The 15,516-nt window shown below is 40.3% G+C and overlaps 1 protein-coding gene across 2 annotated transcripts in view; it reads right to left on the bottom strand.

Moving 5' to 3' along the window:
- Positions 1-15,516, bottom strand: part of NELL1 (neural EGFL like 1) — a 761,225-nt gene that overhangs the window by 582,887 nt on the left and 162,822 nt on the right. For both annotated transcript variants that reach the window (XM_019742633.3, XM_019742632.3), the window contains exons 6-8: positions 9,052-9,124; positions 8,287-8,369; positions 482-616 (exon numbers count right to left, since the gene is read on the bottom strand). In XM_019742633.3, coding sequence (XP_019598192.3) covers positions 482-616; positions 8,287-8,369; positions 9,052-9,124 — 291 coding nt within the window. The remainder of the gene's footprint in view (positions 1-481; positions 617-8,286; positions 8,370-9,051; positions 9,125-15,516) is intronic.

Raw genomic sequence — 15,516 nt, 5'->3', positions numbered from 1 at the left:
ATGACAAATACCCTGAAAGTTGGGAGGTGTCTTACAATTCTCTGAAACAGATGGTGGGTACCTTGTAAGATACAATGAAGCATCCAGATATTAATTGAACCCCCTTTTAAAACTTATTCTAGCAGAGAAAAGTTTTGGCTAAAGCTAACCCAATCTTAGGTTGTTTGAAAAATCAGAGTTCTCCCTCCCTCGGTCACTCAAATTTTTCAAACAGTAAGCTTCTTATAATGACATTAAATCATATGAGAGTGTGTTGTCAAGGGGAAGTATTAATAGATTTTTAATTTCCAAGTATTTATTCATGAAATGACACTTTTCCAACTTCCCTTCACAATGTCACAGATTACTAAGCAGGCACTTAGTAAAAAGGCAACACTTCCTAGAGTTAGCAATATGTATTAAAGAAGAAGATTGCATGATTAATTAGTGAAGCTGCCCTGTTAAAACTGTTGTCATTTGATTAATTTACAAAGAGGCTTACCTTGCACGTGCAGTTCCTGCAGTGATCACCATCAACCCAGGAGTCTTGGTCTCTATAGAGCAGTCCACTCACTTGACAGGTCTTCTCGCAATGACAGTTTTCCAATTGACTAAGTCTTGTCTCTGCATAATTTAGCTGCAAACAAGAGTTACTAGGTGTAATTTCTGTAATTCAATTGCATTGTCCTAACAAAGCTAATGCAACAAGAAAACAACAATCCAAGGAGGAGGGGGGAAAAAATGCTCCGAGCAGCTCACTAATTCTTAGCCATATCTGTCTTTTGTTTTGGAGTTTTTTTCTTCTTTTACATGAGGTAGAATCATTCTAAATTAAAGACACATTTGGCTCCCATGGTCCAATGAGCACCAAATGAGACATTAAACTATCTCAGGGACCTCTTGGGTGTTCATAAACGTATGTGCTTTCAGCTCAAAGCCCACGTGGAAACACTCGTAATGAATGTGTTCTCAAGGACTCATTACAATGTTTACAGGAGATCTAATCAGGAATGCCAACACTCTGACATTTCTCTCCCACTATCCTCTCCGTGTTCTTCACACATGAACCAGAGTGTCATGGTTTACAAGCTGGGAAGTCATGGCTTCCTCTCTTAGGAAAAATTCTGGGGAGCTGGGGCCAGAAAAAGTCATGGTAGGAAAGTCACAGAAGGATCTAGTTTCTCTCCAGCTCAGGAGCTCCCAAACAGAATGTCCCAAGAATCCACTTTGGTGTTCAGATGAAGGTCAGGAGAGGCAACTAAACCCCCAGGTGAGATCAAGATTTAATAAAAGAAATATTTCATTTTTCTAGGTCACCTAACTGTTACCATTAATCACAGAATCTTAGAATATTTGATTGGAAAGGGGTTATAAAACTTAAATGTCCTCACAAGTAACCCTATCAAGTGATTATCCAGCCTATGTCTATATATCTCATTATCTTCCAAGGAAAGCCATTTTTGTTGTTCGCTCTGGATGCTTGAAATATCTTCTTTGGTTTGAGCCCTGAAATCTCTCCCTTTTTCTTACTATATGCAGTTTGCCTTGTAACCATCTGAGCAAGTTTAATCTCTCTTCAAACACATACAGTTACCTGTCCTCATGCCCGCTCCTGACCAAAGTCAGCACCACCAGGTTCCCTTAATAGCGCTTCATGATATGGTTCCAATCCTCTCTCCAGATCACATTCAGCCTACTCCAGTTTGTCTTCAAAAATATGGTGGCAAAAAACTGAACTTTGCTACAATCTCTCTATTGTCACATCATACTAAGGAGTAACTCAATCCAGTAGCAGTATTATTATTCTTCCCCTTTCCTTACATAGTGACTGTCTTGACTGAAAAACAAATACCACTGCCAAAAAATCCATCACATGGTTTCTCTTTTCCTTCTCAATCACAACTATACTTCCATGTCTTGAGTATTTTCCCCATACCGGAGATCAAGCCAATCTGTGATCCAACTAAGACTATTGCAAGCTAGTACTTTAGATATAATGGTTGAACCTCGGTAATGATGACGCTCACCATCTTTCTACATGAACTACAGCTCCAGTCCATACGTGCTCCTCTCAGTTACTGATAACAGTGCTACTTTGTAGAAATGGAATCCATGTATAATGCCAACTTTGGTTGCTGTCACTGATTATATCCTCTTCCTCTACGCTTCTGGAATCTCTCAAGAAAACGTGTTTCTTGCCTGTCTTTCAAGGGTGGTGCCAATGGGCAGGGAAAAGAACAACTAGCATCCTAGACCAACCACAAGCTCCATAATCAGCTCTAAAGAAACTGAGTTGATGATGCCTGAAATATCAGCTTCCTATGACTCTTGAAATATGCATGCTCTTCCAAAAATTCAGGTTACATTTAAATCTCCAGCATGATTATTATCTAGAATCTAGTTTCTAGAATATATATACACACACACACACACACACACACACACACACACACACATATTTAAATTCCTTGGGAATTCTTTAGGAAATGAAGATAAAATATACTTCCAAGAGTTTGGTAAGGTCGTAACCAAATCTATGTATAGGTAAGAGATTATAAAAAGGAGATGTCCCATATTATCTTTACTTCATTTCTATATCCCCAGTAGTTCCTACCAAAGATAGTGATTGGTGGCTAACCTGGGACTGAACAAGAAAGAGGTGAATTAGATCTGCATTTCCCCCAAAACATGGCTCAGAATAGGATACCTGTGAGAGGAAATGTGCCAGTCTCACTCTGAAAATCTGGACCTCTAGCATTTGTAACACGCCAAAAATGGAGATTCTTAAAGCCTAAATACCCAAAAGGCAATTCTGCAACTGTCCCAGTTTCTTGAAAATCCAGGAGCTTGCCTAAGTGTAATACTGTCACCAGTACCGTCCAACAAAGCTGAGCTATGTTCAACTATAAAACTCAATTGCAGGATGACTGGATGGCTCAGTTGGTTAGAGCACGGGCTCTTAGTAACAAGGTTGCCATTCAATTCCTGCACAGGATGGTGGGCTGCGCCCCCTGCAACTAAAGATTGAAAACAGAGACTGGACTTAGAGCTGAGCTGCACCCTCCACAACTAGATTTAAGGACAACAACTTGGAGCTGATGGGCCCCGAAGAAACACACTGTTCTCCAACATTCCCCAATAAAAAATTTAAAAAGAAAAAGAAAGAGAGAAAGAAAGAAAGAAAGAAAGAAAGAAAGAAAGAAAGAAAGAAAGAAAGAAAGAAAGAAAGAAAGAAAGAAAGAAAGAAAGACATTAAAAATATATGGGGGCCGGCCTGGTGGCTCAGGGGGTTAGAGCTCCGTGCTCCTAACTCCGAAGGCTGCTGGTTCGATTCCCACATGGGCCAGTGGGCTCTCAACCACAAGGTTGCCAGTTCAATCCCTCGAGTCCCGCAAGGGATGGTGGGCTCTGCCCCCTGCAACTAAGATTGAACACGGCACCTTGAACTGAGCTGCCTCCCGGATGGCTCAGTTGTTGGTTGGAGCGCAGGCTCTCAACCACAAGGTTGCCAGTTCGATTCCTCGACTCCCGCAAGGGATGGTGGGCTCTGCCCCCTGCAACTAAAATTGAACACGGCACCTTGAGCTGAGCTGCCACTGAGCTTCCAGATGGCTCAGTTGGTTGGAGCGTGTCCTCTCAACCACAAGGTTGCTGGTTCGACTCCCGCAAGGGATGGTGGGCTGTGCCCCATGCAACTAGCAACGGCAACTTGACCTGGAGCTGAGCTGCGCCCTCCACAACTAAGACTGAAAGAACAACAACTTGAAGCTGAACAGAACCCTCCACAACTAAGATTGAAAGGACAACCACTTGACTTGGAGAAAAAAAATCCTGGAAGTGCACACTGTTCCCCAATAAAGTCCTGTAAAAAAAAAAAAAAAAAAAAATATATGGTATTAAAAAAAAAAAAACTCAATTGCAAGGAAAGCCACAGTTTTAATATAATGGAAGCCCTTCTCAGGGCTGACTTTGTTTCCTTTCTGAACTCTGTTTTTATTTTTTAATATATTTAGGCTTTTCTGATAACATTTCAAAGCTCCAATCTCTGAACTATAAGAGCACATCAGACACAAAGAGATATTAAAGCAAAAAGCTAACCCTTCAAAGGCACTTAGTATGTAATCTTGCCTTCCTATTTCCCCCCGCTAAATCCTGTTGCAACAATAAAGAAGAAAAACAACTCTGAATCAAAAAATGATTTACCTTTTCTGCCACTGGTAATTAGCATGCTGAATTTACACAAATTCATTTTCAATAGCTATTTCTACACTACCTGCCATTTTCTCCAGGAATGCCTGCAGATCCAAAATAGGTACGGTATCAAATCTACATCTCTATTCTGTTTTACCTTTGTTCATGCATTTATCTAAGCAACTATCGACCAAATCATTTATCCTTAACTTTACACATTCAAAGATAGACAGCAGAAGCCTTTTTCACAGTAAGAGGTCAATGAATGGATCTGAGTACATTAGTGGTGTGGTGGATTGCTTTTTCTTTTTTCTTTTTTCTCCTTTGAAATACTATTTGACATTTGCTATATGGAAGGGAAAAAAGAAATCTTCTATTGTGTTAAACCTTTAAGCTTAATTGAAAAATCACTATTGAGCTCCACAAAACAATGGAAATCTCAATATTAAATATGTTACAAGCTGAAATGCTGCTCCAAGTGCTGCTTGATTAGCATAAATAGCTTTGTCAAAGATTTAAACAGAAGTAATCAAGAAATTCCCAATCTCCAGCACCTCTTCTTCCTCAGCTTGAAGAGCCTGACTCTATCACAACGCACCTGGCCCAGAAGGAGGGTGCTTTCTACAATGTCGAGACTACCTGGGAAAACTTCCAGAGTAAACCGGGAGGTTGGTGGTCTCTTCTGGATCACTCAGAGGAAGAAGTAGGGGACAATTTCCCTGCACCTTCTCTGCCTTGGAAAAATGTATGGTTTTGCAGGAATTCCAGGATTCTTCAAGAAGGTTCTGTGTACCCTGGCCGCTGTCACCTGAAGGTGCATGCAAGCTGTTCCCATGGTCTGCCCTACATCAAGCAAGAACATACTCATTTTCCCACCTCCCTACATGAAAGGAGAAAAGGAACAACAAACCCTCCTAGGCAGACTTGACCGCTGGGCTTATCAGGGGACTTCGTCTGTTTGGTTTGATGTGATGTGGGCTGCCATCACCTATCTTGCTTGCACACTGGGCTTGCTCCTTGGTGGTATTCCATGGCTTCCACGATGATCTAAGTGTGAGGACTTTCTGCTGCTTTCCAAGGCCTCCGGGCACCTGCCTCCAGACCAGGGCCTTGATAGCAACTCACAGACTCTGCCAGACTGTAAGATGCCAAACTACTGGGGAACCATTTTCTTAGGGACCATCTTCCCCTCACAGTTGCCTATTTGTTCCTTGGTTTAACTATATCATTAATGACAGTCACTGCTAATTGAATGCCCAGGTTGTGTCATGCACCAAACCAGACAGACCTCAAAATCTCACTTGCCTGGTCTCAGGGAATCTTTACAAAACCATACATGATTTTTACCAATTTGCATGTGGGGAAACTGCGGCGGCAACAAATCCCGTGAAGCCTGGAGCTCTCCCCTTGATGGCTGCACAGTGTACAGGGCAGAGGAGTTAGAGAAACAGGGTCTGCCCAGTATGGGGTGTCTTAAAGGAAACTCCTACATGCAGGTGCGGGCCCCAAAGGGCTGTAATGAATAAAAAAAGGAAACAAGGCTTGCACAAGGCACACAAAGAAAATCTTCCTGTTCCATTTTTGGCACCCGCTAGAGGAAAATATCTACCTTGAGAATTCTAACAAGAATTGTTTCCGGAGGATTCACATAGCCTATCCTAGGTGTGAGCCTGAGTCTGAGCAGTCTCTGTGGTCTGAAAACCCTTACGAAGATAATGTGATATAAGGCGGCCCTTGCGTGGTCCTGGCAGAAGTGCACACAATGTCAAACCAAGACTTAGAAAAGTCCACATGTGAGTATGTCCAAGGCAAAAAGTAACCAAAGGAGTGAGTCAAGGGGCGTTGTGCTTGCCCTAACATTCCCCCTTATTGAAAAGTTGCTATAAGCTCTGTGCTCACTTTTCACTCCATCTGAATATTTCTCCTCCTCTTTTCCTCTTTTTATGGCTCATTCTTCTCACTGATACCTCCATTCTCCTGCTGCAGCATCCACCTCCCTCTCCCCATCAGCCATTCCTTTTTTGTTTCTCTTTCTAATCTTCTCTTCTCCAAGACTGAGTCCCAGCTCTGCCATCCACTATCTTGGGAAAAGTTACATATATATAATTTTCTTGGAACTCTGTCTTCTTGTCTGGAAAGGGGGCTAATAAATCAAGCCTAGCTCATAGGATTGTTGTGAGGACTAAAGTGACAGGGAATATAAAAAGTTTAAGCATTGTAACTAACACACAGTAAATACCTGATAACTATTACCTAGTATGAGTGACTTCCCAGATTCTTCCAGATCAGGAGTTGACAAACTAAGGCCCATGGACCAAATCTGGCCCACCACTTATTTTTGTATGGTCTCTGAGATAAGAAAATCTTTACATTTCTCAATAGTCATATTTTAAATTACTATATTTAAGTAAAATAAGTATGTACATAATATTCTCAAATTTGCCTCTTAGCTTGCAAAGCCTAAAATTCACTAGCTGGCCCTTTACAGGAAAAGTTTGCCAACTCCTAATCTCTTCTAGATTACCATAGATTCCAAACTACACAATGAAAATGGATGTATTCAATTTTTTTCTAATTATAATTCTCTTCATGGTTTGAAAGAAACAGACATAAATCCTCCCAAGTGCCTGGGGTTGGGGGGTGGAAGGGGATGAGAAAGTGGATTAAATTATCCTCTACTTGCTATTGCCCACAATTAAATATTCTCTGCCTCGAAAATGCTCATTTTCTGTAATATTTTGAGAACAGAGCTCAATGTGGCTTCTGGGTAATATATGGCTAAAAAGAAAAGAATGGCATTCCCTGGAACAGGAAGGACAGAAAAAGGAATGGCATCGTCAGAGCCGGGGAAGGGACAGCCACCGTCACCTGAGACTGAGTGGCATGTTTCTTGTTCCAAAAGTTTGGTAGCAAGCTGAAATATAATTAACAGTATTGAGATCAGACAATATGAAATAAAAGCTTCTCTACACCACAAGCTGGGAAGGCAAATAATTGCCTGCATTTCACATTTCCACTGTACGCTGAAGTGAAAAGCTAATGCTTCGCTCTCGAGCCTCAGTCTCAGTTTCTCAGAAAAGTGTTGTCTCTCCTTTCCAGACAAAAGGGGACTTGGATAAAAACCTAGTTTGAAACAGACACATTTTCTTCAGCAACACAATCTATGGGTCCAAAATATAGCCCTACCTCCAAAACACTTACCTACCCACCAATTTCTTTCTACGTGCCCTGGCTGATGACAAGGAGCAGTCATAGCTGCCAGTAGACTGGGATTCATGGATCATTTGCACTGTTATTAAAATTCTTCCTTTCGCAGAGGACAATGCCTCTTAGGCCCAACCTAATTCTTTCTTCGCCCTGGGCTGGAACTCATGTCCAGGACTGATTGGTATCGTAACAACAGTATTTGCTACATTTTCTATTTATCCAGTGCCTCTCTCCACAAAGCTCAGGGCTCTTCATGATGAATCTAAATTTTATGAATATATATTAAATCCCCTAATTGTTTTCATGTTTGGCTCTTCCACTCGATATGAACATCACTGGGGTAGAAATCCTATCCTGTTCATCAGTGCATCCTTTGTAACTGATACAGTGCCTGGCCCATAGCAGACCCTCAGCAGGTTCTTGTTAAGAAAATGACAGAGAGGAGAAAAAGATACAGAATGATAAAACTGAAGGTGCTAAAAGGCAGGCTTTGCCTCCTTCCCTATTTAACCCAGGTAGGACCCCCTTCTGATTATTGACAATTATTCTTACATCCAAAACGCATTAGTTTATAAGCAGCAGTGGCTCTGACCATATATCATCTCACAGTGTTACCAGTTGAATAGCCAATGGGCAAATTCCTTTCCACTCCCAGGAAATCATTGGTAATACATATTGCCTCTTTTTTCCAAACATTTTTCAAGTAAACATTTTGATACAGCCTAATAGTATCAAAGACAGAAATTGTTATATTTACTGTAGGTAGTACTGTTTCAAGAATAAACCATTTTCATAGTAACATATTGCAGACGCCAAGGCTTAAAATGTTTCCATTACAGCAGATCACTTTAAATTCCAGATAGCAGGGAGAAAGAAATGAAACGACACAGGTGAAAGTTAGATACCTACTTTTGCAGTCATCTTGGCCAAAAGCTCTTGCAAATCCATGATTCCTTGCACCAGGCTTAAAAAGTCACTACAAGTTGGGCAAGCTCAATAAAGAAAATAGAAAATAAAGTGATACAGTGCTAATATAAGAAAGAAATTGTTAAAAACACTAGTTGTTTGGCTATGTAGAAGGGCTTTTGCTTTTCTGGTTAAGTATTGCTTTGAAATTGGTGTAAAATCACAAAGGATTTCAGCTCTAGATCTTTCTCTTTTATTAATAAACAAAAAGAAAGAAACGGGGAAAAAGGACTGTTAACTGAAAAGAAAAGCAATGTAACACTTTAAAATTAAAATTAAATCCGTTTTTATTTAGAGATGACTGAAAAAAATGTAAATAATCATAGAAAATGAGAAAGTAAACTCACACCCAAGTCAAGCAGTTTAAAGAATAGTTTATATATATATATATATATATATATATATATATATATATATATATATATATATATATATTAAACATATCTTTCCGTATCAATCTGTAGAATGAAAACTGCTAATGTAATCTTTTTCTTACCTTCAAATTTTAATTCTCTAAATTATAAGCTTTTTAAAAATTCAAAGATACATTAGTATATAGTATAGATAAGTTTTCTTTCACTACCCTTACCATCTCATCAGTCAACATTGTAAATAGTGTGTGTGTAACCCTCCTGATCTGTTTCTCTGATATTATCAACAAGTTCTGTAATATTAAAAAATTTACAAATGCTTTAAGTTGCTACTTACTGCGATTCAGATTCGGACACTGCGTTATGTATCCATTCGGCATAAAGATGATTTTCCCATCTTGGATGATCCCCTTGATAACAGAAGAGAGAGGCGGCAATCAAGATTACAGTTACCACTTCAAATGGCCCTATCACATGTTCTCTGCAAGGCAGATTATTTTTAAAGACCAATATCCTCATTAAAAGGGTGAGTTGGCCTTAGTCCACACTGAACTACTCCAAACCATCCTCTTCTAGAAATGTTGAAATGAACATTCATTTTCAGAAAGCTACAATTAGTAACTACTGGCTGATGCAAATGCCCTTATAGCACTAAAGATCCAACCGTAAATATTCTTCAACTATCAGACTAAAAAGGCATTGATGCAATAAAAATTCTCCTCAATGCCCTAGTCATCCTGGAATATTAAATATTCCTGATTTACAGGACTTTTATTTTTTTAAGTGGGAGCAAAAAGATCATAGAAACATATTAAACTAAAATGTTTCTATTGATTCATTGAGTCACAGAAATAAAATTAGACATGAGGAAAATTCCCTAACAATCTTTGCTCTCAGCTAGTGAAGTAACATGAGTGTTGGCGGGTTAGTCTTAAGACTTGCTCAATATCTCACTGTGCGTAAAAGATGGTCTTTTAATTCTGTAACTTAGTCTGGAAGTACAACCCCTAATTTAAGAACGTCTTCAGAGCTGCCATCTCTCAATGAAAATATTGACTTGGCTTTTGGAGACTTCAAGTTGAATTGTAAGACTCTGTTTCTATGTTTTTGTTTTTGTTTTCCCCTGATTTGATGGAAGAGATATTACAGAACAGATGGAAAATGTAGAATCTGGTTCAGAATATTGAGCTAAATCTATAAATAAAATATAGGCTTTAGATAGTGTGCAAGACTGTCAGAGGAAGTAACATTTAACATTCATGTGCTCATGTTCTACACAGCAGACAATATCAGCAAATGCTGTTTTCTGCGTATTATTTCAAGATAAAACATTAATTGGAAATGTTAAGAGAAGTAACAGGAGCACAGGACGTCTTCACCAGAATTAGATACATTTATTATCTAACCTCTTCCTCTTCAAGGATGATGCGCTGTTTACGATGACGAGAGGAGACAGCCCCACCAAGGGGAGGAAGTCCCTGCCACGCTCCTCAGTATGATTCATAATCTCATAAAGTTGCGGGGACCTTCCAGGGAGTAATTAGTGGAGTGCAATCTAACTGTATCAGCTTCTTTCTGGTACGAAGTTGTGCAATTTTCCAGAGCAAATTCACTCCTTTAAGAGGACAGGGTACCTTTCAAGTACATTTGAGAACTTTGACAAAAGCATAGGAGTGGAAGTCAGGGGACCGGGGTTCAAGTTCGGGATCCATTTCTGGATAATTGGGTGAACGTGGACCTCAAGTCAACCACCTTCTCCAAGCTTTAGTTGCTTCACCTGGAAAATGAAGTGCTGTATGCACAAGCTAAGGGTCCTTCCAGCATTCAAGTTCTGGGTCAATGAAACAGGTGACCAAACTGAAATTGTCACAATTTAGATCTTGGTGCATTTGCTACCTTTCAAGTTAAAGAAAAAAAAGAAAAAAATGAACGAAGGACAGAGAAAGCTGCAGATTTCCATCAAAGAACAGACCATCATAGAGGGATGAATATCATCTTAGCACACATCTGTCCTATCAGGCAGAATGTGGATGAATTTAGAGTGACCAACTATCTGGGATTTCCTAGGATTTAGAGAGTTCAGTGCTAAACTGAGAGACTCACAGGTCAACCAGGACAGCTGGTCACCCGAGGTGATTCAGAAATGGTGAAAGCACACAAACCAGGTAAGAATCGGTCCATCTATTACCTGTTTGTCAGAAGACCCTAAATCATTCTTATTTTTATCAGCCATGAAAAAAACCTCAAAAACCTGGAGTACATTTGTCATAGTATTAATTACCTTTCCAAAAAGAAATGGAAAAAACATTTGAAAAGGATATCCCATCCACTCATCCTGCAGCAACATAATATAGAACACGGCACTTTCGCTTTTTTTCTAAGTGACTAATGATTTTATTACATTATGAATTACAAATTGCCTCTCTTTCACACATCTTTCTTCTACCTGCCTCCCTCCTCACTTCTCTCTCTTTCTACTTTTAATCTCTGGCACACACTTGTGTGTTACACAGATCATTAGGTAAAGGTCAATGATGTTGACTTGAACAAAAACAGAAATAAGGGCCGACAGCTTCTCAGTGCCCATTAACACAAAAACTCAAAGCACTTGATATTTTTTTTCCTAAGGAAAGGTCATGAAGCTCAGTCCACATAATGGCACAAAAACGTGTTCTTGCCAAATGCATCAAGATGGGAATGTTAATTTATTTGAATGGATGTAATTCCATGCGGGATTAAAAGAATGGTGGCCATATGCAGGACAAATACCAAATGTAATGCAAAGAAGTCTGAGTAGATGTGTGTAGGCATGTAAAGACATACATGTGTATGTATTCCAGTACCTTCCCCAGAACAAGAACTAGAAGGTACTGCATTGAATTGCCATCTGGACTATTTCGTGCCTGGACATTTGTCAATAAAAGAAGCATTTGTTAAGCATGCAGGTTTTTTGGGGTTTTTTTAGAAAACTACAAAAAGGAATTTCATACAGTATCAAACTACAAATTACAGAGTAGCTTGATCAGCCTTATTTCTCCCAGAAAAATAACCTTCGAGGATTTCTACAGATGAAAATTTGCCTTTCAGCACAGCAACTTCTCCCAAAAAAGATGAAACAAGGGATCAAAAGATAGAATTTCTATTATTTCTCCTTATGTAACTTTACATGTATCTATACTGAACTGAAAAATGTAACTCTAGCTGGGCATATATTAGCTCACCTCATTTGATTTCATTTTTTTCGGACCTATGCTTTATTTCATATCATTCATTGTGGCAGTGTTTCTCAAACTTTGAGTTTCTTAAGAATCACTTGAATATTTGTTTAACATTCAGATTCCTGGGTCAACTCCCAGATTCTATTTCAGTAGGGCTGGAGTGGGCCCAGAAATCGTCATGTTTAAAAGCTGTCCAGGTTGATTCTGATGAAAAGTGAAAGATCCCACTCTGAAAACCCTGGTCTATTGTCGGTCATGTGTTTCATTTGGAACAACAGGGTTTACTCATGAAGTTCACAGAGGGAGGTGACATCACAGGAATGGCAGCAGCGAGGTGGTCTTCTTGAGTTCTCCTCCGGAACTTACCACAAATTGAACATCTATAATCCATCAAAGGACTCTCTGCTCATCACACAGAACAGCTAAGAGACTCGAACAAGGATTCCTCAAAGGTGGGCAAACTGGGCGAGCAGGGGAAGAGGGAAGGGAGCGGAGTGCAGACGCGGCCCACATCCACGGCTGCAGAGATGCGGGGGTCCCAGGACGCAGAACAGAGACCACAAGAGCCAGGAGGTGGGCTCTTTCCCTTTGTCCCACAGCTGATCTCTCCTGCCGAGAGAGCAGCATATCCAGTTTGAGGCAGTAACCTCACCTAAGACCTCCAGCTGGGCCCTAGGTTGTACAAAGGACATAAACACCATACCTGGGCCCCTCCCCCCACTCTCCCAATCCTACCCCCGCCCTTCCAGAGACTCAAGCTGGCCCCTGAACTGAGGAGTAGTGTCAGATCACAGAGGAGCAGTAGTGCTCAGGATCTGGGAGGACCCGGTTTGCAGCTGCTGTGACCCAGGGAAGAGTGTCACCCTGCTGGGCTGGGGGAGACAAGACTCCTCCATCCCCAGCCCCCACCCTTTCTGGCCTGCCTAGGGCAGAGCAATTACAACTGTGAAGACACACCCAGGGGTCAGCAGTAGGTGGCAGAGGCAGCTCTGGGCTTTCAGCAGCTGAGGAATTTCACACCCTACACAAACACACACACACACATACACACACACACACACACACAGGGAAAAAGTGCCCTAAGACTCAGGAGACCTGGGCACAGGACTGGCTATGGTACTCTCAGTGAGCAGAAACTGCACTGACTTTGTAAAAACTACCATCCAGACCCCATAGCCTGACTCATCTAGAACTGCAGTACCAGGGTCACTCTGGGCACCAGGTGGCCGGCTCTGCCTGCACAAGATGCAGAGGACTCTTTGGTACAGCAGAGGACAACCTGGAGATTACTTGGTGGGCTTAAGCCAAGACTGGCGCTGCTTTTTTTGTTTGTTTTGTATTTTTGATATTTTTGCCTGTGTTTAGTGTGTGTTTTCGGTTGTTTTTACATGGGAATGTATTTGTTTTTTTCTTTGTTGTTGTCGTTGTTGTTCTTGGTGATTTGCTTTGTTCTGAAATTGCCCTACACCAGGGCCCAGCCCAAGAGGCACAAGATTCAACACACCCAGAGGCCAACTCCAGACCAAACCAGAGTATTACCGGGTTTGACCCACAAATGACACAACCAGAGGGAATTCTCTACAGGCACAAGAGCCCATTAGGGGCAAAGCCTCATATGAGCAGTCGACCCTCACGCAGCAGATCATCCACTGTGGGCAGAACCAAGTCTCACAACTAATCAGCCTAGGAGTCAATCCCACCTACTGACAAGCCAAAAGCAATTAAAGATCAACTTTAACAGGACAATCTACACAACACAAGGGTCACCTTTGGAGCACATGCACAGGAGAACAGGAAAGTGGTGCAAGTCAAATATAAAGGTCACATACTACATAACATCACCTAGCAAAAACCAAGAACCCTAGGGGATCTACCTAATATATCAAAGCAAACACAGAGAGTCAGCCAGAATGGGGAAACAAAGAAACATGTCCCAAATAAAAGAACAGAAGAAACCTCCAGAACTGGAAGAAAATGATGAAGAGGTAACCAACCTATCAGAGACAGAGTTCAGAACACTGATGATAAGAATGTTTAAGGAGCTTAGTCACGACATAAAGAAGGAAAGAGAAATCATAATAAACAACCAGTTGAAACTAAAGAATACAATAACTGAAATAAAAAACACACTTGAAGGAATTACCAGCAGGCTAGATGAAGCAGAGGATCGAATCAGCAACTTAGAAGACAAGTTAGCAGAGATCACCCAAGTGGAACAACAAAAAGAAAAAAGAAAAAAGAAAAAAGAAAAAAAAAAAACAATGAAATGGTTTTAGAGACCTCTGGGATAACATCAAGTGCAACAACATGCGCATCATAGGAATACCAGAAAGTGAAGAGAGGAAGCAAGGGCTAGAGAATATATTTGAAATAATAATGACTGAAAACTTCCCTAACCTGGTGAAGGAAACTGACATACAAGCCCAGGAAGTGCAGAGAGTTCCAACCAGGATAAACCCAAACAGGTCCTCACCAAGACACATTATAGTTAAAATGGCAAAGGTTAAAGACAAAGAGAGAATCCTAAAAGCAGCAAGAGAAAGACAGCGGGTTACATACAAGGGAACTCCCATAAGACTATCAAATGACTTTTCTACAGAAACTTTGCAGGCCAGAAGGGAGTGGCAGGAGGTATTCAAATGGATGAAAAACAAAGGCCTACAACCTAGATTGCTTTATCCAGCAAGGCTATCATTTAAAATTGAAGGAGAGATAAAGAGCTTCCCAGAAAACAATAAGCTAAAGGAATTTATTATTACCAAGCCAGCATTGCAGAAAATATTAAAAGGGTTTCTGTAAACAGAAGAAAGATGAAAACAATCTAACTACAAATTTTTAAAAATGGCAATAACTATGTACCTATCAATAATCACTTCAAATGTAAAAGGATTAAATGCTCCATACAAAAGACATAGGGTGGCTGAGTGGATAAGAAAGCAACACCCTTGCATATACAAGGGACTCACCTCAGCTCAAAAGACACACACTGGCTGAAAGTGAAGGGTTGGAGTAAGATATTTCATGTAAATGGAAATGAGAAAAAATATGGAATAGCAATACTTATATCTGACAAAATAGACTTTAAAATGAAGAATATATTAAAAGACAAAGATGGACACTACATAATAATAAATGGATCGATCCGACAAGAGGACATAACCCTAGTAAACATCTATGCACCCAACATAGGAGCACCTAAATATATAAAACAGATATTGACTGACATAAAGACAGAGATCAACAGTAACACTATCATAGTAGGGGACTTCAACACACCTCTGACAACAAGGGACAGGTCTTCCAGACAGAAAATCAATATGGAAACAACAGCCTTAAATGACACATTGGACCACTTGGATTTAATCGATATTTTCAGAGCATTTCACCCCAAAGCTGCAGAATACACGTTCTTCTCAAGTGCACATGGAACATTTTCCAAAATAGACCACATGTTAGGCCACAAAACAAGTCTTGTTAATTTTAAGAAAATGAAATCATACCAATTGTCTTCTCTGACCACAGTGCTATGAAATTAGAAATCAACTACAGGAATAAAACTGGAAGGTGCACAAATACATGGAGGC

The sequence above is a fragment of the Rhinolophus sinicus genome, chromosome 14 (assembly GCF_057876585.1).
Source record: "Rhinolophus sinicus isolate RSI-liver-muscle chromosome 14, RSI-T2T, whole genome shotgun sequence".
Classification (NCBI taxonomy): domain Eukaryota; kingdom Metazoa; phylum Chordata; class Mammalia; order Chiroptera; family Rhinolophidae; genus Rhinolophus; species Rhinolophus sinicus.
This window is presented reverse-complemented; position numbering and strand designations above follow the sequence as displayed.